Source organism: Nymphaea colorata, chromosome 11 (genome assembly GCF_008831285.2).
Source record: "Nymphaea colorata isolate Beijing-Zhang1983 chromosome 11, ASM883128v2, whole genome shotgun sequence".
Classification (NCBI taxonomy): Eukaryota; Viridiplantae; Streptophyta; class Magnoliopsida; order Nymphaeales; family Nymphaeaceae; genus Nymphaea; species Nymphaea colorata.
The window spans coordinates 20,813,831-20,838,571 of record NC_045148.1 but is presented as its reverse complement, the minus strand read 5'-3'; the positions used below and the strand labels follow the sequence as shown (position 1 = coordinate 20,838,571).

The window sequence follows — 24,741 nt, the reverse complement described above, 5'->3', positions numbered from 1 at the left end:
AAGAGGAAACCTTGAAACTTGAATTTGCTTTGCCTTTTGTTCGAGTGCGTTGAGTGTCTTCTTTTATAAAATTTTCATGACTCAAGTAATCCCTACTTTTTCATATGAAGGTAATCTTATGGTTGGAGATAAATTCTAACAAGTGATTTTGACATATACACGGCTAGTAAATACCTAATTGAAGAATGATACATAGTGTATTTGGTGACTTGGATCACTCTGTACAAAAATCTGAAAAAGGAACGAAATATTTGTGTTTTTAGCACAATGCAACAAATAGTGCAATTAATTTGATGAATTTTCAAATGTATCTCTGTATGAAAATTATAGTGTATTTGGTAGAGGCGTCTTTGCCCAGAGCAGAATATCTGAAAAAAAAAAGAAGGCTGAAAATTATTACTCTGACTCTCCGAGTAATCTTTATTTAGTTAATTTCGTCCGATATTTTCCCGACAAGGACGATTTATTGCAAGTTTAAATGGGCAACCCCAAGTGGGAGGGAGAGGGAGAGCTTTGCGATGGCGGCACAGGCCACAGAGAAGCTAGCGAGGCCAACGGCGAGGCTGGTGAGGGAGGCTCTCTACCGTAGGCTGTTCAAGGGAGGGACCTCTGAGAGGAGCGTTGGTGGGGAGATCAACAAGTGGCTGAAAGATTCCAGGCGTTTCAAGAAATGGGACGTCGGCAAATCCGTGAAGGATCTCAGGAAACGCAAACTATTCAACCCTGCCCTCAAGGTGCATCGCCTTATATAACTTTCTTTGCTTTGGTTTTCTTTTTCCCGTTTCCCTCTTTCTCTTTCTCGTTCTGTTCTTCAGATGATACATTAAGAGATCTTGGTCGACACGCTGCATTTCTGTTGCTGATTACTTTTTTTAGAATTTGTCTGGTTGTTTAGGCTTTATGGAATGTCAACGGGAATGATGGTGTCTGTTTGGGCTTGCTCATCTGCTATGGATGTACTCCTTTAATCTTGTTTATCGTTCTTTCTTAAGAATGATTAGGCTGTTCTTTTCTTTGGGGTTGGTAATTTTTTTTAAAGAAAAAATCATTTCCATCAGGAGCTATGTTGAAGTTTTGTTCTTTTCGTTTCTTTGTCTATCGAGTACTTCTACTGGGTGTTCTGATACACCAGAGATCGAGAAAATGTAATAAGCCTGCTCACTACATTGTGCGCCAGAAGCTGCAATACTTGTGATGTAAAAGGAAATATAAGAGAATTATACATTATGTCAAAAAGTTTAAACTTGCATGTTTTTAAAATATCATGCTTATGAAAGGGTACAAGGAAGTAGAATAATGTTGGAGATACAAAGGAAGTGAAAAAGAAAAAAATCTCATAAGGGGATTCTAGCCCAAGGGAGAAACCGATGGGTACGGAAACGTAAGAATGGACTGAGGGTTAGGTGATAGAGTATGTGGAAAAAGGAAAATGGGATAAATGAGGTTGTTTCACATTTAGACATTAAGCCTCCAATATGCATCTCATGTGAGCATAAAAATCAGTAGGTCAATGTCTTTGTCTAACTGTACACATGCACCTTGAAGCCCTGAGCGAGTGCTAAGATTTATCACAGTTATGCACATATTTATTTGATTGTCTGGATAAGGATGGACAGAACCCTATCTGGACAACTGTTAGATGTGCTGAGACTCAAGACATAACAAACAGCTACCGTACCGTGAAGCTCTCTTGAAAAGATAACTTGGCGTTAAAATGATATTTTTTCTTGTTGAACAAAAGGAAATAATGTTTCCTTTATCACTATTATGCTTGCCAGATGAGAATTATGGAACTGCAAGCCTGTTGACTGACACCGAGGTGTATGGAAGATGAATTCATTAAGAGGTGTTTGAAGACTGATGAGGCTGGAATTGTAGACTTCTAGAATTAAAATTATTATTTTTTATGAAATGGGAATTGCGGTATCAAACAAAAGTTTTGATTCAGGAATTATAAACTTATTCTTGAATCAGAATTTTGGAAGTATGATTCTACCTTAGGTGGTGGAATTATGATTCCAGAATTTTAGAATTTTTTTATCTCTCTTTAAGGCATATGTCATGGTGGTTTTAATTCATCAATTCTAAAATTTTAGTTCCTGTTTTATCAAACACATCATTTTCAATTTTGGAATCAAAACTCCTGACTATCAAACACAAAGGGAAACTAGAACAAGGATTTTCATTCCAATTCTAGTTTGAGATGAAATTTTGTTTCTAGAATTTTAATCCTAGAATCAAAATTCGAGGGAAACACCCCCTTAAGGCATTGGATGGTGAATGTAAAGCCTTTTAGTGAAGTTCGAGTGTGATATTGAGTGGATAGAACTTACATCTGTCAATCTGTAAAAAAGACTCATGGACAAGGACGTTTTAAAATTCCAGTAGTAACCCAGCGATTAGTGATGCTATGTACTAAACTGGTCTCTGAATTATAAAATGACTGTTAGCCTTGGCCATTTAGTCTAATAGTTTGTTGTGAAGGTGGGTTATTATTTCTGGGAAAATTGCATGCTTGTTCTTTTCTGATTTGGAATTTTTATTTGTTCTGCCTCTCAAACTAACTATGCATATGCTGTGAAGTGAAAAATTTTCATGTAATTTTTTTAATACAACTTAAAAGTGTGTTAATGTTGGTTCCTTGATAATCTTCTTCTAGTGGTGGATAGCCTGTGGTAAGGTTGATTTCTTGTTTGACCTAACAGACAAAATCTTGTGTGAGTTTTCCTCTTATGAAAAATGCTTGCCTTGTGTGTGTTTTTAATAGTAGTCGCTTATTTGTTGGCTCAAATTATTTCCCTCCTTTCAACGATGGTGAATGGTGAGCACAGTTTTTTTTATAGATTATCGTTTTTATGCTGTAATTGTCCCACAAGCATCTAGTGATATTTTGTGCAACTTGTTGCAACCTGATGACATTTATGTAAAGGTTACCAAATATTTTCCCTGATGTCTGGTTCTTCCGTCAATAGCTTACAATTACACAGAATTATTCTCCGTAGCATTTCTTTCTTCAAATATTAATACTCATTGTCTATTATTGTGCAGCTTCTGGAAACAGCCACCAGGAGGGGTATGAATTTGACTGTGAGTGATCAAGCAATTCATCTAGATCTTATATCCAAAACCAAGGGGATTGTTGCTGCTGAGAAATATTTTATGGATCTGCCTGAACCATCAAAAAACCATCTTTCATATGGAGCTCTTCTTAACTGTTATTGCAAGGAGAAAATGACTGAAAATGCCGAAGCTCTCTTGGAGAAGATGAAGGAGCTTAATTTTGCTTCTAGCCCCATGGAGTATAATAGCCTGATGACCCTCTACTCAGAGACTGGGAAGCCTGAAAAGATTCCGGCAGTAATTCAAGATATGAAAGCCAATGAGGTTATGCCAGATGTATTCTCATACAACGTGTGGATGAGGAGTCTTGCTGCTGTTGGTGACATTCCTGGAGTAGAGAGAGTATTGGATGAGATGAAGAGAGATGGCAGAGTAGGTGCTGATTGGACTACTTACAGCAATCTTGCTTCCATATATGTAGATGCAGGTATGAATGATAAAGCAGAGAAGGCACTGAAAGAACTCGAGAATAGAATGGATCTTCACTGTCTTCCTGCATTCCAGTATCTGATCACACTCTATGGTAGAACGGGTAATTTAGTGGAAGTATACCGTGTCTGGCGATCTCTAAAGTTGGCATTCCCGAAAACAGTCAATCTGAGCTATCTCAACATGATACAGGTATTGGTTAAGCTTGGTGATATATCAGGTGCAGAGAACTGCTTCAAGGAGTGGGAAGCTGGTTGTTCAACGTATGATATTAGATTGCCTAATGTCTTGATTGGTGCATATGCAAAAGCCAATAGACTACGGAAGGCAGAGGCAATGCGCGAGAGAGCAAGAAAGCGAGGTGCGGCACCTAACACAAAAACATGGGAGATTTTTGCTGATTACTATTTAAGAACTAAACAAATCGATGAGGTAGTCAAGTGCATTGAAAATGCAATTTCTGCATCAAGGAAGAGTGTAAAAGTTAAATGGTTGCCAACCAAAGAAACAGTGGAGGCAGTTATGACATATTTCGAAGAGCAGAAGGATGTAGATGGGGCTGAAAACTTCTTTGAGATTCTGAAGAAGGTTGAATGTGTTGACAGTGCAGTTTACGAGTCGTTGATTCGAACTTACTTTGTTGCTGGGAAAAATAGTCCAGCAATGCGTCGAAGATTGAAGATGGAGAACATAGAGGTGGCTCCTGAAGCTGAGAAATTGCTTGACACAGTTTGTAGTCAATGACCTTTCGTGACATTAGTCCTGTGTAACTTTGCAATAAAACCAATTGGCAGTTCCTCCGACTTATCTGGGCTTTTTAATCTGTTCCTCGATTACACGACGATTTTGGAGGATCTTTAGTAAAGGGCATGGGATGATTTTTTTTTTTTTATTCTTTCCCAGTTTTCCGGTTATGCAGTGTATCAATTGTTCTTTTCCATAATGCAGGATAGATCATAGAACTCAGATAATTTCCCTGGGCCATGAAAATTCCATTCGGATTGAGCACAATCTTGAAGATGTATGTGTTTCGACTTGTCAAGGTCGGGAGATAGCTTCTACGTATTCGAACCTGAAGCCTCTTCTTAATTATGACAACCAGGTCAAATATTCTAGCCATCCAGCCGTTTCAATTAGCAGATGTTGCCAAGAGTCTCAAGTTCTTATCTCCACAACTAACTGGTCTTCCAAGCTACCATGCGTTTGATTTTCACCACAAGTATTCTCCATAATTTGGGAAAATAGAATGAAGTTATCTTGATATTTTCAAAAGGCGATAATATGGTAAATTTTAGATGTTTCTTCTTGGAGATCATAAGGAGAATCAGATTTCACGATGCATAGGCTGACGAGCACACGGACATGAGTAAAAGATCGTTTATTTTCCTCGATCACTCGTAAGAAAGGACATTAGAAACCATAGTGGAAATACCAAAGGCGGCATACGTTTCAAACCTAAAATGATTTGAGATCCATAGGATCTCAGACCTGAAATGAATATTTCAGTTCCCGTTTCCATTTATGTTTGATAGTTTGGAATTCTTGATTGTAGAATTAAAAATGACCTGCTTGATGAGAAAAGGCTTAAAATTCCAAAATTTGTGAATTAAAATCTTTATGCCTTGTACTTTAAAGAAAGGTCAAAAAATTTCTACAATCTGGAATTATAATTTCAACCTTCAAGGTGGAATCATAATAATGAAATTTTGATTCTGAAATGAGCATATAATTCCTGAACCAAAAATCTGTTTGATAATACAATTTCGATTTTCAAAGAACGAGAACAATAATTCTTAAATCCCATTGATTCCGAGCAAATCAAGATCTCAAATCCTATCTTTGGCGGTAGGTATGGTGTTTGTTTATTTTGTGTCTTATACAAAAAAAAAAATTCAGACAAATCTGTCATCTCAAATAATTTGAGGCTATCAAACGTAAGTGTTCCATTTCATTAGGATTATTATTATTAGAAACGTGTGTTTCAAAATGAATTGATGTGGTTTCTCAAATAAATGTGTTTTTTTCCCCTGCGGCTTGGGCCTGACGCTGCTGGTCCGACCAGTTGACAACGTCTGGGTCCAGTCGTGGTGTCCGCAGCCTGCCGAGAAGTCCCACCGGGTGTCAGCCCCAGACGCAATAAAATGGTTCCGGAGGGCTACACCGTTTACTCGGCCGCCGATCTCTGATGTGTGAATTTCCAAACATTGGAGAAAAATGGTTGTCAAGATTGTCGGGGAGATAGAGAGATTGGACGCTAAGCAACTGAGTTACCATGATTTCGTCGAGAACTATATGAAGAGAAATCAGCCAGTGCTCCTGACAGGTTTGATGGATGGATGGCAGGCTTGCAAGGATTGGGTAAAGCCAAATGGCGAGCCCAATCTTGCTTTCTTCTCTACCCACTTCGGGAAATCTAAAGTCCAGGTGAGTTTTCTCTTCTTTCACCGTGTTCCATGCCCTTAGCTTGATGTATTATGTTTTTGATTGGTTACTAATTTACGCCTTGCAATCTTTCTGAGTAATTTCCAGTCTTCCAGAAGAGTGGTAAGAAATATCCTGGTGTAAGCCTTTTGGTTATATTCTGTGCTGAAAAGTTTGTTGTGGGTATGTCTATTCTGTGGTGATTTTTCATTTTCTGTTTAAAGAGTATTGATAGGATTCCGAGCATGGCTTCCATTTTAAAATGCTTGCGGGCGTGTGCAACTACTGGTTAAATTTCTGTTGAGCTACATTTCCATTGAGTTTTGCTTGCTGAGGTTTAAATGCTTATTCTTTCATGCATGAATAGTTTTCTAGAACCGGTAAGATGCCATCTTTTAGTTGAGAATTTTTATGAGTATGTGAGCGTGATGCGATCTATTAAATGAAAACGCTTCCCTTTCTTTCTTTTGTCATCTTTTTTAGATGAAAGATGACATTTATGAACTTCGATAATATGTATTGACTATTGATGACTCTTTCACCCCACCACATTTACGGACTTTGATTGTATGTATTGACTATTGATAATTCTTCCACCCCCCTTGCTTAATTAGACGGTGGAACTCTCTGTTATGGAATATAACATTACTCTGAGGTCTGAATATGCAACGCTTTTCTTACTACCAAGATCTATTTCACATAATGCAGTTTATTCTTTTTCTCTTCAAAAATACAATAAATATTCAAACTTGGATAATGAACGAGAATATATGATAATATGGTTGTCAATATAAAGTTATTGAAGGTCAGTGATACTATTTGCATGAACTGCTATCTTTGTATAGGTCGCGGATTGTGGAACAAGAGAGTTCACAGATCAGAAGAGGAAGGAAATGTCTGTTTCAGAATTCATAGGCCACTGGGAGAGACTTCTTGAACAAGATGGCAATGAATCACTTCTATATTTGAAAGATTGGCACTTTGTTAAGGTAGCGTTTTATACTTTAAGTTGACAAGTTTTGCGGGTCATTTGAATTATCTTTGGTGGCATAGGGTGTTATGTTAAGCTAAACATTGTACATGATATTTGATTTCTAATAAACATTCCATAATAATAGGAGACAGTTCTAATTAACTTTTCTATGAAAGAAAGAACTGAATCAGCTTGGCTTCTGAGCCTAATTATGACAGAAAAGTCTAAATGTAGGCCAACTAGTTTGGTGATTTTTTATTACAAATGGTAAATCCTTGAGCAAACAGAGGGTATTTTAGAGTCCGCTATAGTTGTGTTAGATAACTTGGATCTATTCTTCTTTCTGATTATAGGATATCATTTGTATAACTTTATTTTTCGAGAAAATGGATGCCATATGTGAGAAAAAGCTTCTTTAAGCCTGTTACACTTGCGAATTGTTTAAATTATATGAATGAGATTATGTAACTACTGGTCAACATAAAAGGTATTTTATCTTGCCGTTTGAACATGTCATTTGGGTTCTGGATGTTGCTTTTTTCTGTTTGTGATGATTGACCATTCTTCAGATGTGCTTACAGAACCGGATACGTTTAGCCCCTTCTTTTGATGTGATAAAAAATTACTGTCTCTTACATTTTTATTTTTTTAATAATTGCTGTGTTTGCAGGAGTACCCTACCTATGTAGCATATGCTACACCACATTTTTTCTTGGATGATTGGCTGAACATGTACCTAGATAGTTATCATATGCATGAAGACACAAACAGTGATGCTTCTTATGAACTAAACTGCTCTGACTACCGCTTTGTGTATATGGGTTGTAAAGGTATGCTGCTTCACATCATTTTTTACTCTTTGCTGTTGTTCTCCTTATATGCTTTTGTCATTTTTAACTCCTTTTTTATTTTTTTTTTCTGAAATAACAAATAATGATAATAGAAACTTGTGCGTACACACACATGCTCATGTGTGCTTTTGCAAGCACTATATGATTTTAGTCATTCCTAAACAGTGTTCACTGAGGTCAATAGGGGGAATGGATGTAAAAATGCCACAAGTGTCACTGACTACATATTTCAAAATTCGAACATCTTCACCTTCCATGATATGAACTTTCACATTTGTGTTGATTATTCAGCTTTCTACTTGCTTAGGATATTCAGACTTTTCTGTAAAAAATCATCACTATCTATTATCCCTGGGGCAAAAGATAATAACTTTTCTGAGAATTTTTAAATCAGGAGAGAGCTTTCCCTACTCTCTCTCTCTCTTTCTCTCTCTCTCAAAATGAATTTGGTTATGGGAAATGGGAGTTGTTGATGATTCTCATTTCTCCAACATGTCAAATGTTGGGATGTGAATGCAGTTACATCACATCAAACTTCTGGAACTGTCCCCTAGAAAATTTCTTATGGAAAAGCATCTAATCTGTGCCTGATGTCTGAGAATAGAGTTAATTCACATTAATCATCTGAGGTTTTTGTTGTATATTATGTAGATCTGCAAAGGATCTTCCATCACTATTTTTCCCACGTAACTTTTGTTAGAAACTTAGAATAAGCATTGGCATTAATAGCAACTTGATGTGAACTTTATGGAAATTTAATACAAAGGAACATATGAAGGCTTATTATATAATATTGTAACAGGTTTGGCATGGAAGCATTTTACCATATAAGATCTACTCAGTTCTCAAGTTTAATGAGTTTTTATACATTTATTTTATGCTGGATGAGAGCTTTTGCATTTTTTAAAGTTAGTTGTTCATGTTCCTCTTTTTTTAGTCCACGGCTTGCTTTATTTTACAATCTGCTAAAATGCTTCTTATCTACAGTTTTAGAATTTTCTGGAGAATCCAATGTGCAGATAACTACATTTGCTTTTGTTGCATAGGGACTTGGACTCCTTTGCATGCTGATGTATTCAGGTCTTATAGCTGGTCAGCAAATGTTTGCGGAAAGAAAGTCTGGCATTTTCTGTCGCCATTACAATCTCACCTTATATTTGATAGGTACGCTTCTTATCCTACATCACTTGTTACTCAACAAGCACATCTAATCAAATAACAAAGCACCTGTTGAATATGATAGCATGTGATTTGTCAGTATGCACATAGACACTCCTTTGCTGCCGTTTGTTTCATTCTACCTGTGTTGAAATACGAAAATGACATCAATTTGGTTAAAGAGGGATGACCATGGATCTTTGCTAAGTCAGCTTTTCATGCAGAGGTCTGAATTGGTATACACAATTATGTGATATGTCTATAACATGCACATTCATGACATATTTATGGCATATCCTAACATTATCGTGAAGGATAACAAATGAAAGTTTTTAACAAAGACGTATTAGGTGATTTTTTTAATTGTTGAAAAATATTTGTGAAAACATCCAAGTAAAGACACTTTGCAGAAGATGTTATAAGCTAGTTTCACACTTTTTAACATTTTTCTGATAGTTTATGCAAGTAACATTGGTCATGTGCCTTTTTCTTATAACCTACATTTTTTTGGGCCTGTGATTTACTGTTAGGAATTTGAAAAATTCTGTATACGACATTTTTGATGATGTTTCTGATACACAGTTCCCAGGCTTTAGAAAGGTATCTTGGTTCTTTTTTTTTTATGTTCTACTTTTTGTAGATTTTAAATCTAGAGATGCTAAATAATATGTTTCTGCAGACCGTTTGGATGAGGTGTACTCAAGAGAAAAATGAAGTTATTTTTGTGCCTAGCGGCTGGTATCATCAAGTCCATAATCTGGTATTTTTCTCAGGCAACTGTTTGTCTTTATATCAAGTCTTAAATTCTTTTATTTTTCCCTCTTAGGCATGTATTTTCTTATGCATGATTACTTCTTCTAGGTGACTTCACCTATTTGATAATCTTCTTCTTCCTGGATCTTGTTTGTGAATTGTGACCGTGTAAAACTTATTGTTGATTTCTAATTCTTCTGCAAGTCTGTGAGCTTGTTTTTGAATGCCTTAAATGATAAATCTCATTTCCATCTAATAAATCTGGCATGGCTCCATCCCAAAATGGAAGTGAAAAACTGTGCATGTAAGAATTCGGATCTCAGTTTGTTCTTGTTGTTGTCAACATGGGTCTCTTCCTGAATGAAAAAATCCTCCAGTTTCATGGTGGTGTATCTGGGATAAAAGCTATCGTGGTGGGAAATGATATTTTGGTTTAAAGTATTTGCAAGTTAAAGGTCATGAGAATGATGAACAAAAACATGGCAAGGACCTCCTTAATCTATCAAAAGTGCAGATACTCAGTAATAGCTTATGATAACATTGTCAAACTTTTTATCAGCCTAATGAAGATACCGATATATCCATGTACATGTAGGCATCCTCGCTGGGTCATGCACAGTGGGTTCAATGCAAGTGATGATGCTTCTACTGGAGTATTGGTCATCTCTCCTTGTCTTTGTTTTGATAAAACCTCAGCTTTTCCCATGCCTAGCTATCCCATCTCTCTCTCCTTTTCTTTTCTCTTCATGAAAAATCCCCATACGAACCCTTGGCTGTGGTAGCTGCATGTAGCCTAAGACACTATAAGACAGGAGCTTCTTTCAAATCTGAAAACCAGACCCAAAACAGCCTGACTACGTGGCTGTGCAGTTCATTCCCCATCATTGTTGATATTTCCTGGATTTGTTTCTTTTTCCATGCTAAAAAATACCCCTTATTATTTGGCTAAGCGTGTTGGTACTCTGAATCTCATACTCATCCATGTTCATGTGTGCCACCTCAGAGTGTGTTCCATTAGGTAGTTTCTCAACAATTTAGATTGTCAGCTCAAATATGTTGAAGTCCGTTCAGCTGAATATTTCTCATTTTATGTAAATCCCCTTGTTTTCTTATTTTTGAATGGTTCAGTGCATGATATCCTGTTTCTGAAATAGTAGATGTGTGCTTGTCAAACATTTGGTAGTATTTGTCCTTCTATGTTGGCATTTAGTACCATCTGGATTGCTTGCTAGATTTGAGATTCTAATATCACTCTCTCTGATTTGGTGCAGGAGGACACTATTTCCATTAACCACAATTGGTTCAACGCTCACAACCTTTTTTGGGTGGTAAGAAAGAGTATTTCTGAATTTTGGTTGTATTAAGAGGATCAGAATGCCTTTTAAGGTGTTATAATAGCTTTTGGACTGAAACCAACTTGTCTAGTATGACTTTGTTAGTTGCCCATGAGCATGCAACAAATGGCACACACAAACCTGGTCAATTGACTCTTGAATTTCTTCTGTGCCACTTGATGTTGATATCTGTCTGTAAAAGTGGTGCTTGTGGTATTTTCCTTGAGCAGTATGAATATCAATACAAGGAATAGTTGGATAAGTTGTTGATTTTTTCTTTTTAATTTTCAGTGGAGTCTCTTAGTGAAAGATTATAATGAGGCAAAAGAATACATAGAAGACATACGAGATATCTGTGACGATTTTGAAGGCCTCTGTCAACGAAATCTTGCTGCAAATACAGGTAATGGTTGTTAGTCTCTGTCCTTCAGTATTCCTGCGCATCTAGCTCATTGACATTTTTCTTACTGCAGGCATGAACTTCCCTGACTTCTTCACTTTCATTGGAAGATTCGCAATTGCGAACATGAACCAACTCCATCAACTTGAGGATAAGGGACTTTGTATAAATTTGGCCAAAGCACGTCATCTATATTGCAATTTATTATCTATACATAAAGTTGCAGAAGAGATGAAATCAGCAGTTTTCTTCAAAGCTGAGCATTCTCATGAATTGACTAAGAATGAAAGTGCCTTTCAGGACATTAAAAGTTTGTTCAGGGAACCCAAGTTCCATGAGCTTTGCATGTCTGTCAATAGAATATATGGTACCTTGGCTACATCTGCGAGACCAGATAATGAGATGGGAAAAGTATTGGGATGCAGTGCAGAAAAATTAGCAGAGAAAGAAAGCAGGAAAGACTTGGATATTATCAGTGACCAGAACTGCAATAAAGATGTGAGCTTCAGCATATGGGGCCCTGAAGACCTTGCCAGAGTTATTGACTGTACAATTAGAAATTTCAAAATATTTTCATCTTAAACGGAATTTCTTTCTCAAATCTCTGGCACTTGAGAACGGTATATCAACTGCTCAATTTTGGGTGTGTTGATTTTGCTTGGTTATTCGTCATCAGTACTTTGCTGCTTATCAGACCACCATCACCAGGAAAATGCACCAATAATTGGAGACTTGCTTGTCTTTAGTGAAGGTATTTTGGTCAATCTGTCAAACATCTGCTTGACGTGCCTGATTCGGTTCGAACTGTCTAACCAGCTAATTCTTGCAAGTGTGGTCAGAGTCGTCTTTTCTGATAAGCATCTACAGAATTTTGAGATCGGGACCAACGTTATTTGGCCAATATCTGTTAGCTAATGGGAACAAAGGGCAGTTTGGTCACTTTACTGGAGGAACAGAGACTGGTCCTCATTGAGCATTTTCCGCTGCATCCGCTGATGAATTTTATGACAATGTCAGTAGCCATCCCTCCTTTTGAAGGCATGAAAGAGACTTCAACTCTTGTATCTAAACGGATGAGAGAGATTATAAAGCTGCAATTGTTACCCCCAAAGTTTGCATCTATCCTCTGTACTTCGTTCTTTTAGTTAAAAAACCTGGATTTTGTACACTCTGCACCATGCATCTGGGGACAAAATCTGATCCACTTGTTTGTCGAATGGAAAACACCCTTTCTTTGTCTTTCTATGTTTTGCATGTTGAACCGCCCAGTTGTGATCTACATTCTCCGTTGAGTCACCATCAAACTCTGGATTGTCTTCTTCTGAAATAATGATCTTTCTCTCTCCGGCGGTGCGATTGGAGAATCTGCTACCATGGTTTTTATAATCTTCGACCACATTTGAGAAAAGGTTAAAACGTTCAACGTGGTCCTAGCTCTGAAAGGGAGTGGCAGTAAAATCTTGCAGGTCATCTCCAACTTCAGGAGTAGTATACATGGTTGCTGGTTCTTCTGCAGTCAGTAACATTGGTGAAATTCAACTGACTTTGATGGCCTTGGCATGCCCAATAATGCTAACTCCTTTCAGTCTGAAAAATTTCTTGTGACATTCATTATCCAAGTCCAAGAGAGAGGCCTGACACTATCTAGTTTCCTTTTGATCAAAGCTATAACAACATTCATCTCCAAGGTTTGCTGCACAGGTGAATAGTGTCTGCGTTTTCAGAGGAGGATGATTGGTCCAACCCTTGTTCTTCCTGACTAAAATGCAGATCCGGTTCCCAACAAATCTATAGCTCTTCTGCACCTGAGTCATGGATTGAGTATCATTCCATTCTTATAAGATACAAGTATGTATAGTATACGTGGATTAGTGTGCCTGAACTAATAGTTGCTAACTTGCTGTGAGGTCAGCCAAGAGCGTATTAAATATCTGAAGAAAGTGGGTAATGAATATCCGGAAGAAAGTGGGCATACTAGTGGACATGTTTGTGTTGGATTCAGCGTCATATCCACGTGGGTAGAAGAAGCCTTGATTGGGGCCATTTCTTTCAGCAAAAGTGGAGTTAATAAGAGTGCTGCTAGTGACCAATACCCTCGTCCAATTAACAGAGGCTTGACATTTCATGGCGCCATCCATGGACGTAATCATGTGCACCACATCGGCACAGGTAGGTGTCAAATCGTAATCTTAAAGGGATCTGAAATCTTCAGCGTCCATCTTGTTGATGAACGATGGTGGAAGTTTAACATAGTTTCTCCAATGCCAATTTTCATAATCACATAGTTTCTCCAATGCCAATTTTCATAATGCGGATTCCATTAAAGATCATATTAGGTAGGATTTTTCGGTAACTGAACACCAACCACTCGGTTGCATTTACAGTTTGATTCATTGGTTGCATTGACAGTTTGATTCATTGTGCAGGCGAGGTAGGTGAAGCAGCAGAGGAGGAAAGAAGAAGTCAGTTTCAGACTTCAAAGTGTAGCGATTTGTTTATTGTTCTCCGGAACCAATTTCTTGGGTTCAGGATTGATCGAAAGCAGTGGTTGTCCCAGCCAACTTGACGTCCACGTTAAATTGGCTTGATGCCCAACACAATGATCTAAACAAGCAGCAATTGTACGTAGCAACCAAGTTGGTTTGTCAGCTCACCGAAGTAAATGTGAACATTTATGTCCCTTGCAGTGCAAGAAAAGGAGTATGGTGTTGGTTGGGGACCGTGCAACAATTTTGACTAGAAAACATGGTAAAAGATCCGCTTAATTCCATGAAATACATATAGTTAATTTTGTAAAATATGATCCCCACTATTCATATTGAACTCAAAAGTTCTTTTATAATTTTGAGTGATTGTATTCGATAATACGCACAGTAGTTTCTCTGTTGGCTCAAGAGTGACCTGCACCTTGCCTTTCATCCGAGTATATATATATATATATATATATATATATATATATATATATATATTTGACAACATGGGCACAAAGAATGCATAGCACAACACAAGCCGTTGTATATTTCACTAATTTTTTCCCCTAGAATTTACATACCATGAGAAGGTGGTATAAAATTAATCAATAAACCGCTGAAAAAAATAAAAGCAAAAAAAAAATGGGTAACTTATAGCTAAAGAAAGAAGCCCTTCGTCATCTTTTTTTCATGGACACCTTGCATTTCTTCCAGGGCCGCCGTAATAGAAATAATTTCCCCATACCCTGTTGATCCCTCCTTGAATATTGTAGCAGTTGGGGTGATCAGCCACAACACGAAGGTTGGTCGGAGGGATCAAGTTGTTATCCCAGTCAACCACCTGCAAGTTCCGGAAATAGCTGGATTTTCCGAATCCCTGGTCGGAAAAGTGGCCGCTTCCCATCTGAGTGTTCGTGTGGATTCCATAAGGCCTGGTGTTCACAATTTCTCCTCCAAATTGCACCATGCTGGCGTGGTCCGCTAGGTGGCTGAACAACACCGACGGCCAATACCCCACCAACACTCCCGATCCAAATTCCAGCCACCAATTCCCATGTTTCGGATCCTGGACAATTGAAAAACAAAAATTTAACACTTCTCAGTTAATTCTTGTAAAACATGTTCACACAGGTCTGAAGTAGTTCTAGACCCCAGAGGCGAGGTGAAGTGAGAGAGCTTCGGCCCTTCTTCGAACGGCTTCCGCTTATTATGGAACCGATCGGACATTATCAAGGGTAATTAACTCAAACACATACAGCCTAATCTTGTGTCCTCACATCAACTGAATCGGTTGTGAATCAGAATCGGCGGAGTCCAATTGATTTAATCCTCGATCATGTGCATCACGGCACTTTCTCATTACAAATATATAGTAGGATATATAGTTGGTGCATGGGGTTGTTGAGAATCGAACTAGAGACTAGCCTTCTACTTCTAGCTCTTGCTGTTGGTGTTCTGATCAGCTACCTCAAGCCCCTTCAAGCAGGTGTTTGTGTGCCCACACTAACTACTTTGCCCAGCATTTTCAACGAGGTAGGTACGCAATTAAATTCCCTAATTAATGAGAAAAATGTACATCATAAAAGGCTATATGCTATAAAATGTTATCCCCCAACGACTTCTTGCATCATTTCATGAATGCATGTACTTTCATTCATAACCAAGAGTAAATCCTACACTTCCTTTCTTTCTTTTTCCTAAAATTTATTCATAAATATAGTGTGGCAATTAACACCTAAAGGGTTGTTTGGCGAACAGAACAGTAATGTACCATTGGACAAGTTCTTGGACAGCTAGTTCTAGTGTTCTATAAATTAGCGTTCTATGAACCTGTAAAAAACAAACACTAGTTCTAGTGCTCCATGAACCCCCTCCACTGTTTAGGATGTGAAACCTTTTATCTAGCATTTAATAGTTTGCGACAAAAAAGGCTTCATATTTGCCCCCCGTTTTTCATAGATGCATTATCATACCACATGCACTTCATCTGCCCCATATAATTAACTGGAACATCATTAATATTCATCAACTGCATCTTTTGACTAAAATTATGAGCTCAAATTAATATCCCAACCTATAATTCGACCTCTAATTACTTCTAAGTGGCCAACTTATGTTATGTACCAATTTTCTCAAAGGACCTACAACCTTCTCAGCTGGTTATGAAATGTTTATGTTGTTAAATTGGATATCATTGTTTGGAATCTTAAGTGGCCACTTACCCTACAAAGGAGCAGAAGGAAATATAGGGAAGACAGAAGAAAGTTTACCTTCCAGACCAGCAGGCTGATGTCAAATTGGCCGCCATTGTAGGTGGAGATGGGAGAGATGGCTGCACCAATGGCGATCCTATTGTTGGTCTGGACGAACCCAGAACACAGTAGGTTGTAGCAGCCAGTCGTCTGGTACGCGTCGGTCTGTGAAAGTTACAAAACTACCCTTGTCATTCTAAATCACCCGTGATCCCAAACAAGGGCAAATCAGTCACAATTTCATGGAGATCCATGTCGTTTAATTTGCAAAAACTAGTTAGAAACCGGATTGAGGTTGAAACAGACCGGGTCAGTCCACTTGGATCCGGGGCAAAAGAAAAGATTTGTAGTTTTGTACTCCTGGTCGGTGGATCCAAAACCGGAGACACTTAGACCGGATTTAATCCACAACTAGAACGATTTTGGAAACTTTCTAAACACCAAAATGATTTGTGAATCCAAAGGAAGAAAGAAAAAAGCAAAAACAAAATTTCTCCTTACCGTCCAGTAGGTGAAAAATCGGGGACGAAGGTCTCCGTACAACTCGGGACTGACCTGCATAAAAGAGGAACGGAGAGTTGAGTCAGGAATTAATTGCGACAACCATAGCCCTTTCCAATCAAGAAACTATTGCACCATCAAACTGATAAGAGGAAATAATATGCATGAAGATCTAAGACCAACTAATTAATCTTAAAGTTTGAATGTTGGGCATGTCATATTTAGCTCCAAGCTGCTCTAAACTTGAGCAAGAAAGAAAAGATACAGATAAAGAAAGAAAGGAAGAAAGCTTTAGGTTATTAGTTAATACTCAAGATTGGTAGTGGTAAAAATTCATTAACATACATAATGTCATCAACCAAGTTTAATGAACGCCTGAAAAGACAGCATATTCAAGCATTTTGATGTCCCCGAAAAACTTAAAGACTGTGGTGCTCAATAAATGAGATATATACATGCTCTTAACTACCGGATTAATGTGAAGAGTACTGACCTGCCATCCGGCTTCAATGGTGTTGAGATCCTCCCCAAAGGAGCCAGAGATCACCCACATCTGTGATAGGCTGAACTCATTTCGGTTGTTCACAAAAGGGGCCCAGACATTTAAGCTAGACTTGGCCCCGTAGTATTGCTCCCCTGACATGTATCCGACTGCATGCTGTAGCCCCAATTAAAACACCCATAATCAGATGTTTCAGTTAAATCAACCATCAATGAAGACAACAGGACTGCACATGCATGGCTATGTTCACGTTGAAGGTAAATAACATAATATAGTTATTCGGTATTTTGATTGTTAAAACAAAGTAGTGAGATACCCAGAAAAGGCGAAAGCGCAAGGTTGCTTAGAGACTTGAGTGGAGAATGGTACACCCATTAACTAGAGTGTCGTAAGTCCACCATTGATATAATCTGAAAAATCAGACTGCCCTCTAATAGATTCATCCCAAAACCACCTAAAGTAGCCCCTTCTCATAGAATATAAGTGTTTGTACCCATACACAAACTAACTCACTGATCAGGGACCAGGCATTTCAGATCGACCATTCCAACGAGAGCAAGAAGATCGCAGAGAGCCGGTACGCGATCTTTGTTGCAGATCAGTACTCTTGGAGATGGAGGGTGGAGAAGGAAAGCTGCATATGATGGTGACCATCCACAGTTTCTGCATGTTCTTCTATTCCGATGTTTTTTCCATGCACAGTACTGCTGCCCCCACTGTGGGGCTCGTCTTGTACAATCCTTCTCTGGATATGCTCTTCCCCGAGTCATTATAGGGCACATAAAAGAACATGTTCATCGCTGTTGAAGGACTTCATGTCCTTTATGCGATGCTACAATGGAACCGTCCATCTCAAGATGGACGGTCTGGACATGATGATCGAATGCTGGATAAAGAAGGCGTTCTGCAAGCTTTTGCAGAACAGTGTACCAACACATTGACTATAGTGTCTGGTTTCAAAGACGCGGTCCTATATATACGCAACTGCTCAGTTTCTTTTGAAGCCAAAGAAGGTGGAACTAATTCGACATCATATGAACTTATATGCTTTATTTATCAAATTTCGTCGCATGAATGCGCCTAAGTTTTCTAAGAAACTAGCATCAGTACGTCCTTGTGATATGGGCATCCATCTCATGCACGCACCTCCTTTATCTGTTCAGATACTGTAAAATTCTTAAAAAGTGTCAGGGGCAAAATTGGTATTTCGTGTGGCGTATGTATGATCGACATGGTGGCGACCATGGGACAGGGGTTCGGTCGACTCGAGGTATTTCCCAGTTTGCCCCTCATGCTTTTGCAGAAGCCTGTATGAGAGATCTGAAACCCTAAAATAGAGCATTTCAGAGGGGAGTAAAAGCAAAAGGTGATCTTAAGTCCCTGAAACATAAATGTGTGAAAGGGACGTGCTGTGGTAATTTCTAGAACGCTCATACTGCTCCTTGAAATTACCGCTCCTACCTGCGGCTATCATAGTGCTGATTTTCATGGTTAAATGTGGATGGAAATTCTGATGAAAAGGAAGAGAACAGGTAAGGGATGCTAAAGAAGTTGCAGAGTAAATCAAGAACGCCAGAGAAAATCTTCCATTCTGGAAACACCACTTTTATGAAAAACCAATTTCTTGCATCTTTCAATGAAAAGTTGCCTTAATAAATCAAAATTAGATGCATTAACCGTGTCGATTTGCCATCATAAAATGCATCAATCGATAAAAGAAAAAGAATTCAACTGAACCAAGGAGCTCATTAAGAAACAGTATGAAAAGCAGAAGTTATAACTTCTCATATAAATAAATAATGTATTAAACAAATAAAGAGAATTTGCAAACAACTTTGGAAGAATTATGAAAAGAAACAATCGTGGGGGATCGATCTCCAAAGTAGGCCACAACCAGATTGTCTTGCTGCTGTCATGAAAGCTCTTTTTGACCCGGAGACTAAAACTGTTACTGCAGAGAGAAGACAGGTAACGAACCTCATGACTGCTGCTGGTCGTGTCTCGCCGGACCACCCTCAGTGCCGGCCTCCTTGCCTTCCGTCCAAATCTCGCAAGAGAGCTGGCCCGCAGAATGTCGGCCTCGGTCACCCTCCTGATGGGCACGGTTCCTTCTGGGCATGACTCTCCCCTCATGTTCCATGATTGAAAGTTCTGTGCCTCCGTCCCTGGTTCAGTGTTGTGTCCTTTAGGCCTCTCAGGCGGATCCTGATATCAGACAAGACCAGGAAGAAAGAAACAATGAGCGCCAGAACTTGAAGGACCGATAAGACTAGCTAGTGCTCAAGAAGGTGCTTCGAATCCCACAGCCATTGGCTGCGCTTGTTTGTTTTTTGGTTTCAGAAACACCCATAACTTCTGAATCAATGGCATCTAATTCTGGTTTGTACTTTTGCCGCGTGCATTTATTACACAATCAAGCGTCTGTCTATGCATTAAGCCTAATCTAATTCTTGCCAAGATTAGCATCAAAATAATGGGAATAAGAATGATACTAGGACTGATAGTAATGTAAAGCTGAAAACCAGAAGGAAATGGATGAAGAAAGGGAAAGTGAAGCGGGCGGTACCAAAGGCCTTCCTCCTCTCAATTTTGGATGATCAAATGCTGGTTGGAGGTGAGAAAGAACACAGTCAATCACGTCACCGTCTGGACTCTGCTGAAAAGTTTCAAGAAAAAATGGTTAGAGAGAAAAAGAGGATACGTGGTGAATTTGGTGCAAGCATCTTTTAGTCCATGGCAGACAAGGCATTTATTTGTGTTAATTGGTGCTTCGCTCCCATTAATTCGGGTGCACCAAGAAGCTGGTAGTATTCCGGCGTGCCGGAAACCAGGTAAAATTCGGAAAGCAGAAGACAGAAAAGAAAGAGAACGGAGAAGAGACTTCAGAATTGCCTGAATTGTCCTGACAGAAGGCTTGTTGAACTTCTTGAGGTGAGCTCTGATCCTCCTCAGCTTCTTCAACTCCTCCCCCACATTAAAAGTCTGGTTGGTCGATGGGACGCCGGAATCAGGCGAGATGGACGAGGAAACAGGGCAGGTGCAGACGAGGAGGAGCAGATAAATGATGGAGACGGCGAAGACGGCTGGAGAGATCCTGAGACCGCTAGCGTCCATTTTGGAAGAATTTTGAGAGTCTGTGGAGGCTAGTTTGAACCATCTCTGTTGTCTTCTTCTATGGCTATTATGATGGCCAAGGAGGTCCATCCAAGGGGAGGAGAGCCACACTGATGAGATCTTACTTCATTCTTTTTTCACCAATAACAATGGTATAAAAAAATTGCGAGACAGAGAGAGAGAGAGTTGGGGAGGAGGCAGAAGCTGAATTAAAAAAGGAAGCAGGAGGATGAGGGTGAGGATTTTTAGGGGGTTTTTCCCATGTGGGTTGGCGAGAAAAATGGTGCACTTACAAGGCCCAATGGCGTGCCCTGCAACTTTCACCTTTAAACATTTATTAAAGAGAGGAGGAGGGAAATAATGAAGCGGGTGGGCGGCTTTTTCTTTCTTCCTTCTGTTTTTCTTCCTGCTCTTTCATTTCTGTGTGTGGATGTGCGCGTGCTCCCCACTGCATCTCTGCGGGTTGCAGAGAGAGAGAAGATGATCCGGATTTAAATTCTTTACGTGGCCTTCTCTTTTCTCTCTTCCCCAGATGTTCCTCTAGGGAACTGACGTCTTCTCCTGTAGCTTCGAGTGCCAAAAGCAAGGGAGACATCATTATCATTTGTCTATATTATTACCGTGTTTATGCGGCAAAATTTATGACTCCATGGAATCTCACTGATGCCTTTATCTTTTCAATAAAAAAGTTCTTCATAACCTAGAGAAACTCCGAGCATGCATGCATGCATGTATGTGTGTGCGTGCCAGCGCCTTCTTCAAATTTGGTTTACCAGTTTCGATTAAAAAGCAGCTGAAACCTGTACAGATCTGTTCTTTATTATAAAGAACAGAGTTGGACTCTCTTGCTCAAGCACAGATCAGACCATTATTTACTCATCTATTTCAGTTCAGAGAATTTCCTTTCCCGCGGTACATAAAAGAGGTTTTTTGAAGGTACCAATTATTTATTACTTAATTTTCATGAGATTGGTAACTCTTCATTCTTATGAATCTCCCCGATGTTTCAGCTTGCAGAGGAAAAACCGGTAGAAATTCCCATGGCCGCTTCTTAAATCTAAAGCATTCGCGTCCTTTAACTTTCCCTTTCTCTGAAAGTTCTACCGTGTAAGTTAAGTGCCCATTTCAGGAAACCCCCTCTACTCAACACATTTTTTTTTCCCAATTTTTCTCAAATATTTGAAAGAAAATAAGAAAAATCTTGCACATTTTTTCCACAACTTACTTACTGCATAAAGCTAAAACAAAACTTACAAAATATCAATAGAGATTATTATTATTATTAATAATATGGTTGGGGGAACCAAGGTTGGGTAGCTTTTTAGGGTTTCTGGGCATCATGCTTCCCACTTGCCCTACAATCTTCCTTGTAAGATCCACTTACATCAATCCTGCCAATCTAAAGGCATGGCAAACTTGTGGGCCCACAAGAACCTAACTCCCAAGAGCTGTGAGAATAGATTCTCTCACGAATTCTCTCTTTCCCCTACTATATATATATATATATATATATATATATATATATATATATATATATATATATATATATATATAAAAGCATTATTAAGAGCACTGTATTTTTTGTTTTTTTTTTTTGGTATTTTGAAATATTTTTCCCGCATCTGTGAGTTGCACGCTGAGCAGTCCACTCTTGTTCGCCACTTCAATTCTTTCTTTCTCATCTCCTTAGAAGTTAAGTCAACCTTTCATTTTTCTTAAAAAAAAAAAAAGAAGATGACAGCCTGTGGTTTAGAAAGAACTGAAACTCAAAAAAATTCGAAAAATATTTAATTTAATTAGGTTTGGGATCTTAAGCATGTGGGGAGATGATCAGATCATTAAATAGGGCCGCGTGGTTCCATTAAATCCTTGGCAACCCATGCCCGTCAATCCATCCATCGGTTTCTCCCTATTTTTAAATCCTGGCCCTTGAAATTACCGTAAAAAATATAAAAAATCTTTTTCGGCTTTATTTTATTATTTATTTAATATGCATGATTAAGAGCAATCGGTAAAGTTAATTGAATTTTGTCAGTCAAAGGATAGGAGGAGGAATGGTCGATTTTGTCCTTTGACCGGGGCCAATCTCCGGCTTGGCCTACAAAGGCTGCCATGGATGCTTTTCCTCTTTAAAGAAGGGAGTGACATTCCAATATACAAAAACACGCCGTGCCGGGAGCTCGAAAAGTTGAGACCGCATAATTTTAAGCCACGGCACGCTTGTGGCATGATGACCGGCATCGTGAAATTCATTTTATAATTTAACGAGAAAAAGACCATTTCCGTTTTTTTTATTTATTTATTTTAAAGATGCCCAAGATACGCGGTCTCTCACGTTCGAAAAAAAAATACAACGATTTCCAAGTAGCAAGAGCCAATCTTTATATACTGTTCTTTCATAGTAGCTCAAATCTAAGTTTTGTTTTTTCAAATATTTAAAATTAGGTTATTATGTATTAACGCTCCTTAGTTACAAATTTCTGGCTTCGTCACTGATAGAATAACAGTTACGAGGGCTTCTGAGCATACTCAAAGTCTAACCGTGGCTGATTGAGCACCCCATATAGCTAAAGCTCGATCTATAGAGGTCCGCACATGCTCACATCTAGATCTTTCATTAGTTAAGATGTAACAACCCAACACATTTTTGGGTTCGGACTTTTAGTTTGGCAGACTCCAACTTGCTCCCTAACAGTTTCAGCTCTAACTTCAAAAGGACTATGAATCAAGACAACCATTTATTTAATAACTTTTTTTATAAGCCTTTTAAAATTTTTCATAATTTTTAATACATGACTAAATTTTTAAACTGTAACATATTTATCAAACTTTTGTTAATTTGCAATTTGGGGTTGAAAGGCTATGTGCATATGAAAGTCTAGAATCCAACTTTGGGGAATCAATCTTTTTTGACTTCTATGAGCTAAAAGATGTTGGATCCAATCTTTTTCTTTTTTCTTTTTTTTATATATAACTTGGATGGAGATAAAAAGTACCGGATGCCGTCAAGAGCAAGAGGGGAGCAAGTGGTTCCGTTTGAGCCAAGGAGTGAAGTGCAAGGACGTAATAACGTAATGCAGGCGTCATCTTCTTCCTTAGTTGCTTGAGCTGCTAGATCCATGCCCTTCTTCTTTGGGGCGGTAATAATTCATAATTGGTGCTTATCATATAAGTTCCGACTTTTTCACCGTGTTTGACAGCGAGGAGAAAATTTTTAGGTGTACCATTCTATTGTTTTAACTTTAATCTGTTGCAATCAATGATATCTTTTGAAGGGTACCATGTGCAACATTTTAATTTTCTCCTAAGGTGTTATAAGATTTATTTTTATTTTAAATTAATTCTTACATCTTTTCCTTTTTTGTTGAAAATAAATTTTTTATATTTTTGGCTAATTTTGGCTCGACAATATGAGCCTCAACAAAAACGAAAAGCTGGTTATAATTTTGGTGAAGCATATCTTAAGTAGAATTGCTAAGGGACGTAACAATAGTCTAAAAGATTTGGTTATGAAAAATTATTCTTTGCTTTAGAGTCTCATCTAAGCAATATGGAAAGATTATGCCCACGTTTGATTTGACAAAGACATTCCCTCTTGCTGCGTTTCTCCGAGATGCCTTCCTTTCATTCCTTAGGACATCGGTATCGATGGAACAATTTCTTCGTGTTTGCTTTTTATTTTATCCCCTCGACAAAGTGGAGCACGCTAAGATTAGAATATCATATCCAGACTTTTACTAAATCCGGTTTAGTTCAACTCTATTAAACTGAATTCAGATTTGGAGTTGGATTTTCACTGTAATTTTTAAGGTCCGACATATATATGCAACTGAAGTACCACTTTTATGAAATCTCACTCAGAAATGGGACTCGAATTGTGGATTCAACTGTAAAACTAGACACTGAATCTGTGCCACATTAGTGATTGATCTGGATTTCTTTACAAATTCTTACCAAAGAATTCGTAATCGAATCAATAATTCTATTATACTCAATCCATTTACATAGTGCTCAAAGTGGATGTTCATGGGTCATGTCTGAATGGACCCAACGTGGGTTAGTCTTGCTTCCCTAGAAATGAACCACTCAACTTTTCCCAAACAAATAAACAAACCAAAATTCTCGGTGGGTTCTGACCAAAGAGTAGTCATGTATGCATGCATTTATGTGGACAAGAAGATTGCAGTGGAACAACAGATCGGCCAACTTAAGATCAGAATGGAAGGTCTTGACAGGACGTGTTGAGAAACAAGGGAACACTTAACTTAGGTGACCACTAGTGTCTTTTTGGACTACAGCCATAGTGCACCCACTGGCAGCAGTGGTACTGCCATAATCTGAGAAATAAAGTGGGTCACTTGGCCCATGGAATTTCAACAAAAGAATTCGTGGGACACACTTTTTTTTGGCTACCAACCTCAAATCTTTTTGATACAGGAAAGTTAACTTTGTGCCAAAGAAA

At 38.4% G+C, this 24,741-nt stretch overlaps 3 protein-coding genes across 4 annotated transcripts; 2 read left to right on the top strand and 1 right to left on the bottom strand.

Moving 5' to 3' along the window:
- The first annotated feature begins 487 nt into the window (after positions 1–487).
- LOC116263754 (pentatricopeptide repeat-containing protein At1g60770) lies at positions 488–4,438 on the top strand. Its single transcript, XM_031643529.2, has 2 exons — positions 488–734; positions 3,049–4,438. The coding sequence occupies exons 1-2, from the start codon at positions 519–521 to the stop codon at positions 4,291–4,293; spliced, it is 1,461 nt and encodes a 486-aa protein (XP_031499389.1). The 5' UTR covers positions 488–518; the 3' UTR covers positions 4,294–4,438.
- Positions 4,439–5,615: 1,177 nt separating this feature from the next.
- On the top strand, positions 5,616–12,678 carry LOC116265001 (uncharacterized). The gene is made up of 9 exons (XM_031645501.2): positions 5,616–5,973; positions 6,816–6,959; positions 7,614–7,773; positions 8,841–8,958; positions 9,483–9,552; positions 9,632–9,712; positions 10,977–11,033; positions 11,331–11,442; positions 11,513–12,678. The coding sequence occupies exons 1-9, from the start codon at positions 5,764–5,766 to the stop codon at positions 12,019–12,021; spliced, it is 1,461 nt and encodes a 486-aa protein (XP_031501361.1). The 5' UTR covers positions 5,616–5,763; the 3' UTR covers positions 12,022–12,678.
- A 1,756-nt stretch (positions 12,679–14,434) lies between these two features.
- On the bottom strand, positions 14,435–20,785 carry LOC116265061 (uncharacterized). 2 transcript variants are annotated; one of them, XM_031645597.2, is made up of 7 exons: positions 20,058–20,785; positions 19,732–19,821; positions 19,143–19,370; positions 17,157–17,321; positions 16,664–16,717; positions 16,181–16,327; positions 14,435–14,976 (listed from the first exon to the last, which is right to left on the bottom strand). In XM_031645597.2, the coding sequence occupies exons 1-7, from the start codon at positions 20,367–20,369 to the stop codon at positions 14,599–14,601; spliced, it is 1,374 nt and encodes a 457-aa protein (XP_031501457.1). In that variant the 5' UTR covers positions 20,370–20,785; the 3' UTR covers positions 14,435–14,598. The 2 variants fall into 2 exon arrangements, with proteins under 2 accessions (XP_031501457.1, XP_031501458.1); XM_031645598.2 differs by having other exon boundaries at positions 19,732–19,818; positions 20,058–20,780.
- Between the last annotated feature and the right edge of the window lie 3,956 nt (positions 20,786–24,741).

Bases quoted from the DNA above. Each gene is read 5' to 3' on its own strand.
- LOC116263754 (XM_031643529.2), top strand. From the start codon at position 519: ATGGCGGCACAGGCCACAGAGAAGCTAGCGAGGCCAACGGCGAGGCTG. The intron at 735-3,048 runs GTGCATCGCCTT...ATTATTGTGCAG, and splicing joins TATTCAACCCTGCCCTCAAG to CTTCTGGAAACAGCCACCAG.
- LOC116265001 (XM_031645501.2), top strand. From the start codon at position 5,764: ATGGTTGTCAAGATTGTCGGGGAGATAGAGAGATTGGACGCTAAGCAA. The intron at 7,774-8,840 runs GTATGCTGCTTC...TTTGTTGCATAG, and splicing joins TGTGTATATGGGTTGTAAAG to GGACTTGGACTCCTTTGCAT. The intron at 11,034-11,330 runs GTAAGAAAGAGT...TTTAATTTTCAG, and splicing joins CTCACAACCTTTTTTGGGTG to TGGAGTCTCTTAGTGAAAGA.
- LOC116265061 (XM_031645597.2), bottom strand. From the start codon at position 20,369: ATGGACCTCCTTGGCCATCATAATAGCCATAGAAGAAGACAACAGAGA. The intron at 17,322-19,142 runs GTTCGTTACCTG...TTGGGGCTACAG, and splicing joins CGACCAGCAGCAGTCATGAG to CATGCAGTCGGATACATGTC. The intron at 16,328-16,663 runs GTAAGGAGAAAT...TAACTTTCACAG, and splicing joins GATTTTTCACCTACTGGACG to ACCGACGCGTACCAGACGAC.